Raw genomic sequence first — 20,268 nt, 5'->3', positions numbered from 1 at the left:
AGCAGTAAAATATTTCAGCTATTTAGGCACAGTTTTTAGTGAAGATGGTATGCTAAATCTAGAAATAGACAACTGAATAAACAAAGCTGGTACGGTGGGTAGCCAGCTGAATGAATGTATATGGAATGAGACAGAAATCAGCCAAAACACCAAACTAGCAGTATGATTCTCATACTGCTAGTCTGAGAATAACTAACTGTTATTCTCAATTATGCATCTGAGAGTTGGGTTAGAAATAAAGCACTTGATCAAAGGCTAGACCATCAGATATGAGGGTCCTGAGAAACATTAATGGACTGATGGCATCAGTGGCAGAATCATATTAGAAAGGAACTTTGATACTATTCAAGAAAGTGTAAGCAGAGGTAATCTAAGATAGTATGGCCACTTAAATAGAATGGGTAAGGAAAAGTTAGCAAAACAGGTGTTGATGCCAAGATGGCAGGAAAGAGTCCCAGAGGAAGACCAAGGTCTAGGTGGATTGATTCAATCAGAACTACTTTAGAAGAATGAAATGCTAGATATGAAAATATTGGAGTGCTTATAAGTAATAGACTAATTTGGAGGAAAATTGTTGATAGGAGATTAATAATAATGTAAACTTAATCATGTAGTTCTGTCATAGTAACCTGAACAACTCTATTCTTGTTGAGAGGCTTATACGCTGGTTAAACATGATAACTAATATTTAAGGAATTGACAGCGTATACTAGAAATATAGATTAAATAAACTTTAATATATACTTTCCTTCGGCGAACGTCACGTTGCCATCTTCTTGGGAACTTACTACAAAGACACGTGCACACAAGTACTAATAACAGCAAATGAGACTGAAGCTAGGAAGCTAGCGTTTTCCTAAAGTCCTGATGGTGCCCCCTGGCGGGCTATATTGGTAGTTCTTGGCCTTTGGGCTGAAGTTCTTCTGATAAAAGTTTCCCAAATTTGGGGCAGTTTCATGCATCCAAATTTGTTGAGGTTTGGCATGTTCCTAAGGGCCGAGGCTGATTCCATGAATAGTCTTTCATACTTGAACTTGCTGCGGTGTATTACTCTGGCTTTCTTCCATCTTATTCTGTGGCGAGTATCCAGAGCGTGGTCTGCAAGCCCAGAGTGGCTGTACTGGTGAAATCGGATGTAATCCTTGTGTTCTGAGATTCTGATATTTGCTGTCCTGCCTGTTTGGCCAAAGTAGGACAGTTTACAGCTGCAAGGGACCTGGTATACACCAGGTAGGTCTAGGGGAAGTGGTTGGTCTTTGGTGGAGCGGATAAGGGATGCCAGTTTTCTATGTGGTCTGTAACAAGTGGTCAAGTCATGTTTTTTTAGGATTTTATTGATTTTTTCCGAAGTGCCTCTGATGTAGGGAATAGTGATGGATTTAGAGTAATCTTTTTTGTGAAGGGGAGGGGGTGGTGGGTTGTGGATAACTGGGTTAAGTATTTTTTGGATTTTTTGGAGGGGGTAGCCGTTGGCTGAGAAAGTGTCACGGATGTGATTTAATTCAGTGGTTAGGGCTTGATCATTAGAACAGATCTGTTCTAATAGCTTCAGTCTCATTTGCTGTTATTAGTACTTGTGTGCACGTGTCTTTGTAGTAAGTTCCCAAGAAGATGGCAACGTGACATTCGCCGAAATATCGGAAAGTATATATTAAAGTTTATTTAATCTATATTTCTAGTATACGCTGTCAATTCCTTAAATATTAGTGAACACCTCTAATGGGTACATATCAGGAAATTGATGATGATGATGAAGTTATTAATAAGTTATGTAGGAGGAGAGAGAATGAAGTGAAGTCATTAATAGATAAGAACACAACTAAAGGACAATATACCATTTTGGCAAGGTTGGAAAAGTATTTTGTTATTGTTTTAAACAATATTCAATCTCCTGATCCAGTTGTCCTTAGTAAATAGACAAGAAATCATCCACAGCAGAAACCATCTGGAGGTGAGTTAAAGCTTTTCATTTCTTTCTATTCTCCCATATTCTTTCTTCATGAACACTGTTCCTGCTCAAGTTTAATTTTTTAAATCCTCTTGTATCTTAGCTTGGCGTTCCCCCCCCCCCTCAATTCTCATTTCAAACATTCTTGGTATTCTTTCTAAATTCTTTCTCCTTGTAAGTCAGAGTACTTCAAGCAGGTGTTCACAAGTGAATGAACAGATAAACATACTAGTACCACTTCCCAATTCTATAGTAGCTCCATTATATCATGTTAGGTTAGATTTGCTCTAAATACATCAAAGTTTCATATATCACCCAGGATGTAGTAAGATTGCTGCAGAAATGCCAAAAGGAGGTAAAGAAATTATAGTGACTTCGCTGACTGAGATCCTGAACATTTTCTAATCAAATCTGGCACTTTATCGAAATGATAATGTGCCAGAGACTTCACCAGAAATATAAATAGTGTCCACTTTTAAGAAAGGAGGTTGCAAGGTGTGTGAGAATTATAGAGGAATTAGTTTACTATCTATTCTAGATGAGGTCCTTTGCATTGTCATTCTCAACAGGATAAAGGATTTGGTTAATAAACAACTTCAGAAGGGGAAGAAGCTTCACAGGCCAAATATTTTTACTGAGGTTAAATCCTCTGCAAAAATATGAAATTTTGAATTTCATAGACCTATTATACTTCATAGACCAAACTGAAAGCCACCCTAACAAAGATGGAAGAAATCTTCACACAGTACAGCCTAAAAATTAATTATAAGAAAAAAAAATTATTAATTACAAGTAAAGCAAATCCAATGAAAATAAACCTGGAAATAAATAATAACCTACTACAACAGGTATCCTCTTTTAAATATCTTGGAAGTCTTATCACAGAAGATGGAAGAAACCAATCAGTTATTATTATTATTATTAAACAAGACCTCATGGAGTCAAAGACTCATCTAGGAGGTCCTTTTATCTCACACACATCTCATCATACCGTGTCTTAAACATATTCAAACTCCTTGCAGACACCACACTCTCAGGCAAGGCATTCCAATCACTCACAACTCTGCACGAAAAAAACCTGCCTCTCACTCCCCTACTCACACCCTCTTTATACAATTTCCAGGGATGACCTCTGGTTCAACCCTGATCTCCCACTATTCTCTGTAGAACTTCTCTGCCATTGATCCCATAACAACCCCTTACCAACTTGTAGGTTTCTATCATATCTCCCCACTTCCTTCTCTCCACTACGCTCTGCAAATTACATCTTTTCAATCTTTCCTCATACTCGACATTCCAGAGGTCAGAAACTACCTTAGTCAGTCGCCTTTGGACCCTTTCCAACATCTCTTCATCCTTCTGAAAACCAGGTGACCAAATCTGGGCACAATAGTCCATGTGTGGCCTAATCAAAGCCTTATACAATGGAACAAGAATCTCCCTACTTCTACATGTCATTGTCCTCTGCATCATTCCCAGAAGTCTTTGTGTTGTCTTCACAATTTTGGCGATGTGTCCCCTAAATTTTAGATCCTTATCCACTATCACCCCCAGATCTCTTATTTCCTCTACTTCCAACAATATATTCTCACCAAGCATAAATTCTGCATCCCATCTTTGTTTTCCAAATTTTAAAACCTTACATTTTGCAACATTGAACTCACATCCCCATTTGCTTGCCCAATCACTCAATTTATTCAAGTCTTCTTGCAAGGCCACAACATCTTCACTACTCTTTATGGTTCGTCCCAACTTTGCATCATCATTGTATATCATTAATAACTTGTATATCATTAATATACAAGTTAAATAGTAATGGCCCTAAAACAGACCCCTGAGGCACTCCACTAGTGACTTTCCTTTTCCTGGATATTGCACTACCATACACAACTTGTTGATACCTATAAGATAGCCAGTCTCCAATCAAATGCACTAATCTAATATCCAACCCCATCTGCTCTAGTTTGACTGTCAACTTATCATAAGGTACTCTATCAAAAGCTTTTGCGAAATCCAAGTATATTACTGTGTATCCTTCTCCGCTGTCCAAGGAAGTAGTCACTTTATTGTAATAAGTAAGTAGATTACTAAAACATGACCTCCCTTTAGCGAATCCATGCTGTCCATCAAAGATTATACCATTGTTGTCAAACCAACTCTGGATCCTAGTTCTCACAAGGTTTTCCAACAACTTAACCACAACACCTGACACACAGATAGGCCTATAGTTTGATGCTTGAGTTCGATTACCTCCTTTATGAAGTGGCACAATCTTGCCCTCATTCCACTCTTTAGGAACTTGACCAAGTGCAAGACTCGTATTAAAAAAATATGTCAAGGCAGGTGTCAACTCTCTGGCACATTTCTTCAGAATACGCGGTGATATATTATCAAGTCCCGCAGCCTTATTTACATCTAGTTTACTCAACTCCCCAAACACCTCTTGCTCACTTACAGGCAGTCTCTCCTCCCCATCATCAACAGCTCTTAATCTCTCCATGAAGTCACATTCACAAGATTGAAAGATCTTTATGAACTGCTCATTAAGTATCTCCACCACACATTCTGCAACAGCTGTCTTTATACCATTTTCTACAATCAATATCATCCTTCCATAATCATTCTTTCTTTTGCTGGCTACGTATCGAAAGAACTCCCTAGGATTCTTTTTGGCTTCATTAGCTAACTGCTGTTCATACTTCTCTTTAGCTACTCTCACCAACCAAGTCACCCTCCTTGCCTGGTCTTTGTAGACCTCATGAAATTGGTTATTTCCACTTCTCTTATGCTGCCTCCACAATGCCCTTTTTCTCTGTATCATATGCTTAATCTCTTTATTCATTCATCCATCTCACACCTACCTTATTTAACCTTCTCACCCATGGTATAAATTTAGACATTGCATCTACTAAGTAATTTTTGAAAATCCCCCATGCTGCATTGATCTCCTTTCCAGCTAACTCCTCATTCCATGCTACACCTGCAAGCTGTCTCCTGAGCTCTTCATAATCACCCCCTTGTAGTTCCACATATACCCTTTTTTCACAGGGATCCTTGCACTGCTGGCAACCACCCAGGTAATCACCTCATGGTCACTTTCACCAATTGGTGGATGATTTGACACCTCATTGATAATTACATCCTCTGATGAGATGACCAAATCCAAGACCCTTAATCCTCTTGTGCCCTCTGTTACATACTGTCTGAGGTAGTTATCCCTCAAAAACTCAAGAAACTCATTTTCTTTACTTCCAGTTGCTATCTCATCATTCCAGTCTATATTGCCATAATTAAACTCACCCTTTTCTTATTTGCTTGGCTAATTTGACTATACATTTCACTATCACCACTATCCACATTACCTGGTGTATAACAACATCCCACCAAGTATTTGATTCCATTCACCTCTATCTCACATCATACTGCCTCAAAACCACTGGCACTATTTCCGTCTTGGATCTCTACTTTGTATAGATATAACTCTTTCTCTATCATCAATAGCACTCCCACTCCCTTTTTATCCCTTCTATCCTCACGAAACACATCATACCCTTCCATCTCTATTCCTGTCAGGATGTCATCCTTTTCCAACCATGTCTCACTTATTCTGACAATCTTTGGGTGAGCAGACGCAATTAGTGCAACCATTTCATCCGCCTTGTTTCTTATACTTCTAGCATTGGTATACAAACACAACAACTCATTTCTTGATGTACAGCTAGTTCCACTGATACCACTCACTCGATGTGATCTTTCCATGCTGGACTGGGGCCATTTCCCTTTCCGCTTCTTCATTTTAGAACCCTTTGTAATTCCATCTGTTTCCTCTTGATCCCTGGTCATCCCATTGCTTTCCTGCGTACACATGTTCTCACCTCCTCTTGGAGCATCCACCTTTCTCACGCTGTGTACCCTTGTCCACCCTGAGCCTCCCCGTTTCCCTGCTTCTCTTGCACACCCATTCTCTCATTTTCTATACTCATACCACTCACTTCCCCATTCATTTCCACTTCTTCAATCTCTCCTGTCTTACTCTCCTGCTCTTCCACATCACTCCCCTCTCGATCTGATTCATTCTCTCTGTTCACTTCTCTACTTTCCAGCAGCAGTCTCTCCAAGCGACTCACACCGTAACCACTCAAATGCAGTCCATCGCTCCCATACAGCTCACTTCGTCCCTCAAACTCATTCCACACATTAACAAACTGTACTCTCATCTCCTCACATATTTCAGCCAGAATATCATTCATAATCCTTGCTCTCCGCCTCATTTCACCACAATCATACTTAGGCAACACACTGACTACCCTTCCTGTCACACTATTCTCTTTTATCTTTCCAAGCAGTCTCCTGACATTCATTTTGACATGCTCTTTGTTCTCTCTCAAATCATTTGTACCAATTAATACAATTAACTCTTTTGCTCGCTCCCACCTCATATTCAATGCCTCAATCACTCTACTCATTTTACCACCTGGAAAACATACCTTGTGCATTTTATCTTCTAGTACACCTTTAATAATGGAGTTGCCATACAACGCCACTCGCTCATCTTTCGTTAACTCTTTCATGCCATCATGATTTATTTTAATAGTTTTGACCTGAATTCTCTTAATTTCATTCCTCATCCATTTCATTTCTTGCTTCATCCAATCCAATTCACCTTCCGAACCTCGCGACACATTCTATCTATCATTAAATCTTTCTAACTCTCAACCCCCCCTCTTCTCACTTTTCCTCTCATTCATCCTTCTTTGTTTCTTTACTTTTGGTCCAACATACGTCCAACTTTCACTATCATTCTTTTCACTTTCACTCTCATTTATCTTTCTTTGTTTCCGTACTTTCGGACTAATATGCGTCCAACTTTCGCTATCATTCTTCTCACTTTTACTGTCATTCATCTTTCTTTGGTTCAGTACTTTCGTTCCAAGATGCGTCCAACTTTCGCCATTATTCATTCTTTTTTCGCTATCAGTTATTCTTTCAATTTTTTTTAATTGCGATTTCTGCATCACGCCATTTCTACTTTCATTCGTTCTCTCAATTTCATTTCTTTCCGTCTCACTTTCATCCCTTTTAACATCCATTAGGGTTGTCAAATCGCTCTTTTACTTTTTTCCTGATTTTTTAACATTTTTTCGCCTCTCTTTCAAACGTGCACTCGCGACACAATCGGTACTAGCACTTTCTGTCATCAATTTCATATTCGCATTCATCAGTTCCTCGTTCAGGACACACTTTGCACACACCCTTCTTCCATCCACACTAAACATCCACAAATCATTTATGTAATCGAAAGAATACATATAACAGACCTCACACTTAACGAAACGACTGAAATCTAAATTAAAATCATGGAATGACAATGCCGCCGCCATTTTTTTTTTCCCTCTGCAGGTTACTAGGTCTAATAATAACGCAAGAAAAAATCCCCACACTAATAATATCGGTAGCGTACAATGTTTACAGCCACTCTTACTTAAACAATTACGCATATATACTTAATTATTCCTAGTAAAACTTATTATCTGAATCAGGAGCTCTTCATATCACGTCTGCAGCGCTTGGCCCATTAAAGTACGAATAATCCTAGCCAAAAAAGCATTCTATAACAGAAGAAACATTTTTACCAGTAAAGGACTTAGCATCCAGCTCAAAAAAATGCTAGTGAAAACATACATATGGAGTATTGCATTATATAGTTGTGAGGCCTGGACTCTATCAAAACAAGACATGAAAAGTTGGAGGCATTTGAACTTTGGTGCTGGAGAAAGATGATGAAAATTAGTTGGACAGAAAAGAAAAGTAATGAAGAAGTTCTGAATATAGTTCATGAAGAGCAGTTATTAATGAAACACATCAATAAGAGAAGAAAAAGCCCTAATTGGACACCATTTGAAGCATGGGGGACTGATTACAGAAATAATGGAGGGGACTGTAGAAGGAAAGAGGCCACGAGGCAGACCAAGAATTTCATGTATAAATAACATAATGATGCTTACTGGCGCTAAGAGTTATGAAGAGATAAAAAGGAAGTCACAAGACAGGATGTTGTGATGTGCTGCTATATTTACCAATCTTCGGATTGATGCACCAAAGAAGAGAAGAAGACCTATTATCACCTGTTTTCTTGACTTCCAAAGGGTTTTTGATTTAGTTGATAGGCAAAATTTATGGAAGATTTTAAGAGCTTATGGAATACTTAGCAAACTTCTTAGCATTATTAATTATATGAAGAGCCAAAGGCTTCAATTCGGCGACATATAAACTTATTTAAGTTAAGGGATATTACATCCCATATTGTTTCATAGCTGAATAAGAAACTCAAAGAGTTTCATGCTGAATATAGTAAATATATAAAGTTCGGCGAGTCCAAGCGTAAGCAAATACCTGGATAGTGTTACAACTGACCCTTTAGGGAGTGCAACACTGAGGCAACTCATGGTAAGGGTGGAGCAAGCTTCAATCACTATTCTTGATATTTCCCCATAATGTGAAACCCAGCTCCTAGGAGCTGTATTACTGTTCTACATTATGAGTGAGAGAAGGTCACTACCTAGACTGGTTTCAACCTTTATTGAGGTCTCATCAGTGAGTAGGTAGACCTAGAAATACCAAGTTTGTAGCAAACAGAACTTACATATACCCTACTATGAGAATTGCCAAGAAGGTGTCCTAATAAATTATTAATTATATGAAGAGCCAAAGGCTTCAATTCGGCGACATATAAACTTATTTAAGTTAAGGGATATTACATCCCATATTGTTTCATAGCCGAATAAGAAACTCAGAGTTTCATGCCGAATATAGTAAATATATAAAGTTTGGCGAGTCCAAGCGTAAGCAAATACCTGGATAGTGTTATAACACTATATAATATTGTTATAAATGTTATAACACTATATATAACAGTTGTAACACTATCCAGGTATTTGCTTATGCTTGGACTCGCCGAACTTTATATATTTACTATATTCGGCATGAAACTCTTTGAGTTTCTTATTCAGCTATGAAACAATATGGGATGTAATATCCTTTAACTTAAATAACTTCTTAGCATTGTTTACATGGTAATAGTGCAGCAAAGCTTGTGTTAAAGTTGATAAAGCATACAGAAAATGGTTTAAAATAACTGGATTAAGATGGGGGTCCTTTCACATTTTCTATTGCAAAATTATTTACAAAACTAATTTCTATTAGTTTTGTAAATAATTTTGCAATGAGCAAGACTCTACAACAGAAGGACTAAGAACTAATATAACTTAAGAATCATAGAATACCTGGTCTGAATTATGCTTGATGATTTGGCCTTATTCACAAATAATGTTAGAGAAATAAACACCTTATCTGCAGTTGTTGATTATGATAGAAGTCCACTTTGTGTGATTATCAATATTAAGAAAGCAAAGCTAATATAAACAAGTGAGTCTTTTATCTTTCTTAAGGTATATGCTGTAGAGAAAGTGTCTCACTTCAGTTGGTAACTTTGTAATTGAAATTGGTGAGGAATGAATGGCTTTCAGAGTGTTAAAAATTTATGGAAAGTTTGGAAAGACAGTGGGATAACATTAAGAACAAAATTTTAGATTTATAGTAGTCTGGTTTTCTCTCTCTCCTGTACATTATTGGAGCCAAAACATGGACATTGTGTAAGAGCGATAATCAGAGACTTTATGCTTTTGATCAATGTGAATGAAGGAATATCTTGGGAGTGAGATGGTTTGACTTTGGGAATAATGATGAAATACATCAGAGAAGGGGTCAGTCACTTCTTAGCACTATCCTATGTGAGGGAAGGATACTATAGTTTTGTCCATGTTGTCAGAATGCAGCACATTCTCTTGAGTCAACAGTATTATAAGTGATCCAGGTGTTAGAATAGAGGTAGGCCCTGAATGAGATGGATTGACAATATCAAACAAGACCTTATAGATTTGGCTTCCAGTGGCATGAAGCAGCAATGGACACTTAAGACAGATACATCAGGTTAGGCATTGGTTGCTTAAGGAACTTATATATAATTGATGTATGTATGTAGGTATGAATAAAAATGAGGAGCTTTCACATTTAATATCTTACTAAGAGTACAAGGTTAAAACAATGCAGTTGGTAGCACTGTAATGGCTAACTCAGATTTGAACTATTATCAGTGTAACAATTTCTAGCTTTGAAGTAGATCATTTGAATCTTAGTTCATGACTGGTACAAGTGAACCAATAGTGTGGCCATCTAGAATTCCTAAGCCAAACTCCAATTGATATCTTCATGTGGGGATAAAAACATCCTTTAGAGGAGAAAAAAAAATTAATAATGGCTTAAATTATTTGAGAGAAGGCATTATTGATACAATAGCGACATTAACACGGAAAATTTGATAAAATTTGCTTCAAAATTGAATATTGATCGTCATGTTTGCAGAATAATAACAGGTGGCTCCATTTATGAAATGTATTAATTATACCAAAAAACAGAGTTTCTGCTGTGCCTGAAGTTCCTTATTAAATGTTATGTATTGATAAATATATTGATTATTGAAATCTCACCATTATATTTTAATAAATCTTGTGTAAAATAAGTATTTTTGGACTATGTTTTTTGCCTTTATATTCTTTAGTAAGAACTTTTTTTTTTTTTTTTTAATTTCATTAGGTTAGTCATCATCCTCCTGTCTCTGCATGTTATGCTGAATCTAGGAATTTCATTTTCTGGCAAGGTAAATAAATAACAATTAAAATGTGTATGTGTGACAGAAAGTCAATACGACTTTTTTTTTTTTTTTAATGAATAAAATAGTAAATGTATGGATTTTATACTGCTAATTTCATCTCCCTTTCATATAGTTTCTTCAGCATTTTTGGATTGTGTCATTCATGATATTTTATGACAGGCTTAGTGATTCCCTAAGTTTAAATATAACTTGAAATAGGTGCATGTAATATCATTACTTTGTTTACATCAGCTTTATAAACTCAGGCAAGAACAAGATCTTTTCCAGGTGCTGACATTGGAAGTGATCATAATTTACTTACAGCAACATTTATGCTGAAATTTGGAATTAAAACCACGAGAAGACAAAAGTTTATCCTGGTACAATTCAACTCAAATACCACTAAAGAACTGTTTCAAACAAATATTGTTTCTCCTCCTTCTGAAATCCCCACTGACTTTTTCGATCCTGATGCCTCTTACCAACAGCTTTCAAGGATAATAGTTAAAGCAGCTGAAAATAGGAAGAGAATGCAATATCAATAAACCTTAAATTATCCAAGAAATATTAGAGCTTTGTGATCGGCAGAGAAGATTACGACCAATTTGGCACACTGGGAACAATAATAAACAGTATTTTATTATTGTTATTATTACTGTTATTATTATGTGACACCTCCAGGGAGTCCAAGGATTCATCGCTGGAGGACACTCTATTTTATTCTACTTCGCTAAATACATCTCACCCTCTCCACTACTATTTAATTCTACAACAACACAACTAACATCAGCATCATCTACCACCCATCCTCACCAACAGCAGTATTTTTTATCTGTAAATTGCATATCTTCTGAAGGCTGATTTGTCTGTTTGCGAGATGAAAAACCCAAGTTTCTGGGAGAAAAAAACCTTCTACCTTCAATTGAAAAAGTTTATATAAGGATTCCCCTCGTCACAGCAATAATCTGAATAATTATCTGAATAAACAGATTAAAAAGTTGATGAAGCTGACAAAAAATAAGTAGTTATCCAAAGAATGCAAAGAAATTGAAGGTTATTCTTCATTAAGAATAACCATACAACAGTATACCAAATAATTAGGAAATTAGCAACCTTTTGTTCATAAAAGCTAGATAATTGAGGAGGATGATGATTATGAAACCAATATTACTGATCATGAAAAAATATTGAAAAGATGGTATGATTATTCAACTATAATGATAGCTTGGACCAAGAAAATTTAGAGACACTATCTCAATAATATCAGCAAACAGTGTGTATTCTACTTAGAGAAGAAGTAGAAAGAGCTATCTTAAGAATTTACAGGAATTTACAGTACCCATCAGAACAGCTTAAAGAAAGGGAACATTCTACTTAGAGAAGAAGTAGAAAGAGCTATCTTAAGATCAAAAACAGGAATTTACAGTACCCATCAGAACAGCTTAAAGAACGGGAACGTTCTATTTAGAGAAGAAGTAGAAAGAGCTATCTTAAGATCAAAAACAGGAATTTACAGTACCCATCAGAACGGCTTAAAGAAAGGGAACAACCCTATTGCTAGTGCAATTCACAAATTTTTTCCAGAAATGTGGGGAACAATGAGATCTAGCCAAAAGATTGGTGCACAGGTATTCTTATTCCCATTTATTGTTATTCCAAATGTGCAATAATTTTAGGACAGTTAGCTTCATCAGCCATGCAAACAAAATATTTTTAGATATCTTACTCTCACATATTGAAACAAAACTGGAATCCTATTTTTCAGACTTCCTGACTGGATTTAGAAAGAACAGGAGTACAGTTGACCATATGTTTACACTCTGTGTCATTGAAGAAATACACATAGAACATAATAAAGTAATGTGACATAATTTTATTTATAGGAAAGCCTTTGATTCTATTTGTCATGGTGCCAATAGAGCATGAAGTAAGACAGAAGTGCAAATTATCATCAGTGTTATTTAACTGCTTCTGTAGCTGATTTGTTTTCGTAGCAGAAAATAAATCAGATCTTCAGGGAATCACTGCAAAATTAGCTTTTTATGACTTAATCCTAAGAACCCAAAAATTAATGGCAAAATATCTGTGCTTCTTGACTAAGAAGGAAATGCTGTAGCAGAAACTGGAAAAATCCTACTCAAGGATACACTCATAGAAGTTGATCAGTTTAAATACTGATTAAATATCTTTAATAAAGATGGAAGATTAAGACATGATATTGGAAAAAAATTGCAAAAGCAATTGTTGACACACTAGTTAATTCAGTATTTCTATACAAAAGGTACAAAAACAAAACTTGGACCCTCTTAAAAGAAGAAGAAACGAGGTTGCTGGCATTTGAAATGAAGTGCTATAAATGACTCCTAAAGATATCATTCACTGATAATGTTACAAATTTTGGAGTAAAACAAAGAATCAGTTCTTTCACCAGTCCAAGACTGATGATGTCTCAAGAGAGATAACACCATAACAAAAATTCCAAGGAAACTACTCATCTGGGATGATCATATCAGCAGATGTAATGGTTTCCCAATACAAGTTCTTAAAGAACTTATTCCAGGAACTCAAAAAAGAGGCAGACCTAGAATCATATCATTCCTCTGGATAGACAATATAAAAAATTGGAAAGGTGCTTCACTTACAAAGCATATCTGAAAGCTCAATGTCAATCAAGGATTGAGTAGAAGATTTCTGTGAGGACTATTTCCTGATTGTCTACTCGACAATCCTATTGTGGACTATGGGAAGTAGAAGAAACCCAAATGTTGAGAGGCAAAGACAAATTCCTATCAACATAACTCTTCTCCAAGAAATTGATATAATTTTTTCTTCAAGGATTAGGCATTTGAATATTCTGACTTCAATGGTCTTTTCATCTTGCAGCTGGTCTTACTCTCTCTCTTTCCCTTTGGTCTATATCTATCCACCTCTTTCGGTAGTCGATATCTTTCCATCCTAAATAGATTCTCTTTCTATTTCTCTCTATATATCTTGATCTTTACATTTATGTCTTAAATATTTAGTTCTTTTCTGATGTCTTCATTTCTTATATGGCCCAGTTTTGTGCATCCTTTAATTGCTCTTAAAAATCTCATCTCGGCAGCTTGTATTTTACTTTCATCTTTCTTTTTAATGGTCCATGTTTTTGAACCTAACCTAACCATATAGTAGAGTGGGAGTGGCCATTACTTTATAAAATTTTAGTTGAGTTTCTCATCTTTTTTATTATTATTATTATTATTATTATTATTATTCAGGCCTCCAAGGAGTCAAAAGACTCATCGAGGGAGGTCCTTCCTAAGACATAAAGTCTGTCAAGACTCACTGAGGGGAGGTCCCCCCCTGAGAAACACAAAGTCCATCATACCATTCTTTAAACTCACTGACCGTTCTCGCTCCCACCACTCCATCAGGCAATGCATTCCACGGCTCAACCACCCTCCACACAAAGAAACCACTCCTTACCCTCTTGCTCACAGTTTCCTTTCGTAACTTCCAGGGATGGCCTCTTCTCATCACTCCTTCCCGCTGATCAACCAAGCGAAAGAACTCCCCAGTGTCAACCCTGTAACCACCTCTCAACAGTTTAAAAGTCTCAATCATATCACCTCTCCTCCTTCTATCCACCAAACTCTGCAGTCCACATTCTCTCAGCCGATCCTCATAACTATCCTTGTACAGTCCTGAAACCATCTTTGTCATCCGTCTTTGTATCCTTTCCACAGTTAATTTATCCCCTTCAAATCCTGGGGACCAAATCTGAGAACAATAGTCCAAGTGTGGTCTGATCAGAGACTTATACAACGGAATGATAACCCTCTTATCTCTGCAGGTCAGTGTCCTTCTCATAACAGCAGCAATCCTCTGTGTTACCTTCACCACCTTTGCAATATGTCCCCTAAACTTCAGGTTTCTATCAATCATCAACCCCAGATCTCTTGTCTCCCCTACTTCCTCCAGTATAACTCCTCCCATAGAGTATGCAGCATCCCATCGATGTTTCCCAAACCTCAAGACCTTACATTTTGCTGCATTAAACTGACATCCCCATTCATTTGCCCATCTATCTAGCTTATTTAAATCCTCTTGCAGTGCTACCACATCTGCACTATTACTAATAATCCTTCCCAGCTTCGCATCATCTGCAAACAACTGAATATCCCCCTGCAATCCACTGGCTATGTCATTGATATAAATGTTAAACAATATAGGTCCTAGTACTGAGCCCTGTGGGACCCCACTTGTAACCCTCTGCCTCCTGGAAACTGCTCCACCATACACAACTCTCTGATACCTATCAGACAGCCAATCCTGAATCCAGTTGACCAATCTGACATCCAGACCCATGTGCTGCAACTTAAATATCAGCTTATCATGTGGCACCCTGTCAAATGCCTTCGCCAAGTCTAAGAAAATTGCAGTATATGCCTTTCCCTCATCTAATGTTCTTGTAACTTTATTATAAAAGGCTAGCATATTGCTAAAACAAGAGCGTCCTTTCACAAATCCATGTTGATTCTCACAGATAACATTACCCTCATCTGCCCAATGCTGTACACGGTCCCTCACTACTTTCTCCAAGATCTTAACAACTACTGATGACACACAGACTGGCCTATAATTAGACACTTCCAGTCTGTTACCACCCTTATGCAATGGCACTATCTTACCTTCCTTCCATTCCCTGGGCACCTTTGCCAAAGCCAGACTTTCATTGAAAAGCCACGTTAAAGGTACTGTCAATTCCCTAGCACATTCTCTCAAAACTCATGGCGAAATACCATCCAGTCCCACAGCTTTACTGACATCCAGAGTACTCAGTATCTGAAACACACTCTCCTCCTGTACCTCCAGACCTCGTACCAGTCCTATCCCTCTAGCATTAAAACTGACTCCTCTAGGATGAAATACTCCAATAAAGTGTTCATTGAACAATTCCACTATGTCCTCTGCATCAGTCACTCTATTCCCATTTTTATCCCACAATATCATTCTTCCACAGTCATTTCTCCTCCTACTGGCCACATATCTAAAAAATTCCCTAGGATTTTCTTTGGATCTTAGGGCCAATCTCCTCTCATATTCCAGTTTCGCTTTCCTTACCACACTAGTCACTCTTCTGGCCTGTGTCTTATATTCCTCATGCATCCCTTCACCTATCTCCTTATATCTCTTCCATAGTCTCTTTTTCGCATGCAATTCCTGTTTAATATTGTTTGTCATCCACTTTACTCCAAATTGCGTCCTCTTCTTCACTCGTGGTATACAACTTACCATTGCTGATAACAAATATTCTTTCACAATTTCCCATGCACTGGTGATATCCCGGCCTTCCAATTCCTCCCTCCATGAAACTTCCCGAAGTTGACGTCTAAGACTATTATAATCACCTGCCTTATAATTCCACATAAGTTCCCGTCTCTTTGATACTCCTGCATGTCTATTCATTTTCCAAGTCAACACCATATGGTCACTCTCTCCAACTGGTGGGAGAGACGTCAACTCAGTTATTATCAACTCTTCTTATTATCAATTCCATGTCCTTTAATTGTTCATCAGATTTTCTGCAATTTCTTTACTTTTTCATCTATATCTTTATCTTTTAGATATGTTATTATGCAACCTAAATGATTAAACTCTGTCATCTGTTCTATTATTTTATTTTCTATAACTATTTTTGATCTAACATGATCTCGACCTCGAAATGTCATGACTGTTGTTTTCTTTTGGAAAATTTTTAAATTAAATTGTTGACTTATTTTGTTTAATTCATAAACTGATTTTTTAAGGATAACAGTTCTTCTGTTTTCCATATTTTAATAATCTGCTCAATATCTATTAATAGAGTTGGAAATAAACTACGTCCCTGTCTTATGCTCTGATTTATTCAATCTCTTATGTTAATTTTTTACCTAACTATATTTTTGTATCTTTATGTAAACTTTGTATAGCTTGTACCAAATGTAATGGATATCCTTGTGTTTTCATTATATTCCATAGTTTTTCTCTGTGCATTTTATCAAAATCTTTCTCGTAATCTCGAAAGGCCATATGAGTCTCTGAATTAAATTCTCGTCTTTTTTCAATAATTTGTTTTAACACACAAATATTGTCTATACATGATCTTCCATTTTTGAAACCATCTTGTTCTTCAGAAAGTAGATGTTTGCAATATTTCTAAGTCTTTTATTCAAGATTTTACTGTAAATTTTGTAACCTGTATTTAATAAACTTATTCCTCTGTAATTTCCACGATCATCTCTGTCTCCTTTCTTAATTTAGCTTTTAACCAGTCTGATAGAACTTCCCATTTCCTCCAACAGTTATTTATTAATTTTAAGACTGATGTAAATATTTAGCATCATATTTCCAAAGCTCTTTATTTATGCCATCTAATCTGGTTGATTTTCTGTTTTCTATTGCTTCTTTTCTTCTCAGTTTTATTGGTTCTATATCAGTACTGATTACTTCATCATTATTTTCTGTTATTAAATTTGGGTCATACTATAAATTCTTATAATGTTCTATCTGTTATTTTACTTGTGTTATGTTGATTTGTGTATCTCTTTCTTTGTTGTTTAATTTCCTTAATATTTTCTAGGCTATATCTTGTCTTCTATGTATGTCTTCTTCTTTACTAATAAATCTGTCCCAAACATCTTGCTGAGCTTTCTAGATATGGATTTAACCATATTTCTTTTGTTTTTGTATAATATGAAGCAATTTTTGTATATCATCCATGAAGCAAGTGAGTATGAGAATAACCAATACATTTATTCCAACATCGCTGGACTAAATGTATTAGTCTTAATGGAGATTATGGTGTGTTCTACTAACTTACATTAAGCTGATGTCATATGACTTGTGCAAAACACACTATGTTTTCTCCAACCAAGGTCTCTTTCTCACTTTGACTAGCGGCATGTGTGAACATGTTACAACGTGTCAGTTCGGTACTTGTGTTGGTGTTGTGCTTTGTTCAGTGCCTGCATTGATGTTATGTTCTGTTCGGTGCCTGCATTGATGTTGTGTTCTGTTCAATGCCTGTGGTGTAGAAGACAGTTTTGTTTGACAGTTCTGAATATCGTTTATAAATTTGGAACAATGTCAGGGGTTATTGCAAAAAAAAAAGAAAAGTAGATGCAGAGAATCGTCAATTTCAAGACAACTGGATGGAGGATTATTATTTTATTCTGAATAAAGGTTTGCCTGTATGTTTGCTGTGCAATGAATCCATATCTGTCAACAAAGAATATAACTTGAAGAGACACTTTACTTCGAGACATGCGGATCACCCAAAAATTGATGGACCACTTCGAAAAGATGAAATACAGAAGTTGAAGAAGAACTTGGATACCCTGCAGCAAATGTTCAACAAGCAAAGAACACAGCACCACAGCATTGTCAAAGCCAGCTTTGTGGTAAGCGAAAAAATTGCTAAGCATTCTAAGTCATTTGGTGAAGGAGAATTTATCAAAGAATGTCTGCTGGATGTTGCAAGTATAATATGTCCTGAAAAAGAAAAGAGACTTCGAGAATATTCGTTTATCGAGACGTACTGTTGTCCGATGGATAGAAATTATGGTTGATGATATCAAAAAAAGTTTAAAAGAGAAGATTGCTAGATTGGAAGCATTTTCAATTGCTTTGGATGACAGCACTGATGCCTCCGATACAGCACAACTAGCCATATTTATTCGAGGAGTTGATGCAGATTTCAACATCACAGAAGAATTATTGGCGCTTCGGCCGTTAAAAGTAACAACTACCGGTGAAGATATATTTGAAACAGTCAACACAGTCTTCGAGAGATTTGGGCTTAAATGGAGTTCACTATCTGGCATATGCACTGATGGAGCCCCTGCAATGGTTAGTGCACAGAAGGGATTTATTGGAATAGTTCATGAAAGAGCAATAGAACTACAGATCCATCCAGAAATTTAACAAATTTTTACTGCATTATCCACCAACAAAATCTGTGCAGAATCGATTAAATTCACAAATGTCATGGAAGTTGTAGTAGCCAGTATTAACTTTATTAAGTCACGTGCACTTAATAACCGCCAATTTAAGGAGTATTTGGCAGACCTATTTTCGGATTATGAAGATGTGTCTTATTATTGTGAAACGAGGTGGTTGAGTAAAGGTAAAATGTTAAAATGATTTTATGATCTGAGACAAGATATTGCAGATTTTATAGACATAAAAGAAAACACAATTAACCAAGTAAAAGATGATGAGTGGGTGTATGATTTAGCATTCCTTGTAGATGTCACCGGATACCTAAACGAACAGAATCTTAAATTACAAAAACAAGGACAATTGGTTCATGAACTGCATGGACATGTCAAAGCTTTTTGTAATAAACTAAGATTGTTGAAAAGTCAGATAAGAGCTAAAATTGTTATCTACTCTAGCAACTCATAAAAATATCCCTTATAATTGTTATGGAGATGAATTGAAGGCACTAATAGAGCAATTTGATACAAGGTTTGCCGACTTCAAAAACAGACTCCACATTCGCTATATTTGCTCGTCTGATGGATGCTGATGTAAATAATGTGCTGGAAAATTTACAGATGGAACTTATTGAGCTTCAGGCAGATTTAGTGCTAAAATCACAATTTAACAACATTACTTTGATGGATTTTTATAAATTTTATTTGGTGGAAGAAAAATATACAAGTTTACACGCCTTTTCAAGAAAAATCATTTTGTCTTTTCAGCAGCACATATTTGTGAACAGTTTTTTTCGAGGATGAAATACAATAAATCAAAAATTCGGACAACAATAATGGACGAAAAGCTCGAAAATTCTATGTGATTATCCTTAAGCAATATTAACATCAATATTGATAGTCTCGTAGTTGAAGTAGAAGCCCAATCTTCACATTAAATTGTTATGTCGTTCATTATATTATAAAATTTATGTACAGCTTTATACCAAAGCATTATATTATAAATTAATGAAATGTGAAGTAGCAACTTGTTTTAATTCATTTAATATTAATTTATTTTATTTAATAATTTGGTCCGGCCCTTGACTCGGAGACAGAATGATAATTTGGCCCCCGAACTAGGAAAGGTTGCCCATGCCTAATTTAAATAAATATGATTGCATTAAACTTCTCAAAATATGGGAAACATTAATACTTTGAGATCCTAGGCTGCTAACAGGTGCCCCACCTAGCTAAGAGTTATTTGTCTGTATGTCTCACTTAGTTTTCTGTTGCTTGTGTGTGTGTGTGTGTGTGTGTGTGTGTTGCAAGTCTCATATTGTAAATATCCCTGACAATGTCCCAGTGACTAAGACAAAATATTGGAACAAATAAATAATATTTTTAATCCTTTCTCAGTGCTATTTCACTCCATTAAGCCTCTAACATGTGCATATCTGAAAGCCAAATGTTTTCTGACTTTCATGGTGTCATAAGGCTCATTGTGAGAAGACAACAGCTATCATACTACTCCTTACTTATCCACTGTTTGCAGTTTTACGACCATCTCAGACAATGCATTCCATGTTCCTATTACTCTCCGTGCAAAAAAACATACTTCATACCCTCTTACTCACTGCTTTCTTTTGCAACTTTTAGGAATGACTATTAAA

The 20,268-nt window shown here is 36.3% G+C and overlaps 1 protein-coding gene across 5 annotated transcripts in view; it reads left to right on the top strand.

The window, feature by feature from the left end:
* The window catches only part of LOC150109624 (oxysterol-binding protein-related protein 6-like), a 695,026-nt gene that overhangs the window by 543,795 nt on the left and 130,963 nt on the right, over window positions 1-20,268 (top strand). For all 5 annotated transcript variants that reach the window (XM_090409290.1, XM_090409281.1, XM_090409257.1 and 2 more), the window contains one exon: window positions 10,601-10,664. In XM_090409290.1, coding sequence (XP_090265416.1) covers window positions 10,601-10,664 — 64 coding nt within the window. The remainder of the gene's footprint in view (window positions 1-10,600; window positions 10,665-20,268) is intronic.

This window comes from Typopeltis vanoorti, chromosome 2 (assembly GCF_054136105.1).
Source record: "Typopeltis vanoorti isolate ZY-2024b chromosome 2, IOZ_Tvanoo_1.0, whole genome shotgun sequence".
NCBI classification, from domain to species: Eukaryota; Metazoa; Arthropoda; class Arachnida; order Uropygi; family Thelyphonidae; genus Typopeltis; species Typopeltis vanoorti.
This window is presented reverse-complemented; position numbering and strand designations above follow the sequence as displayed.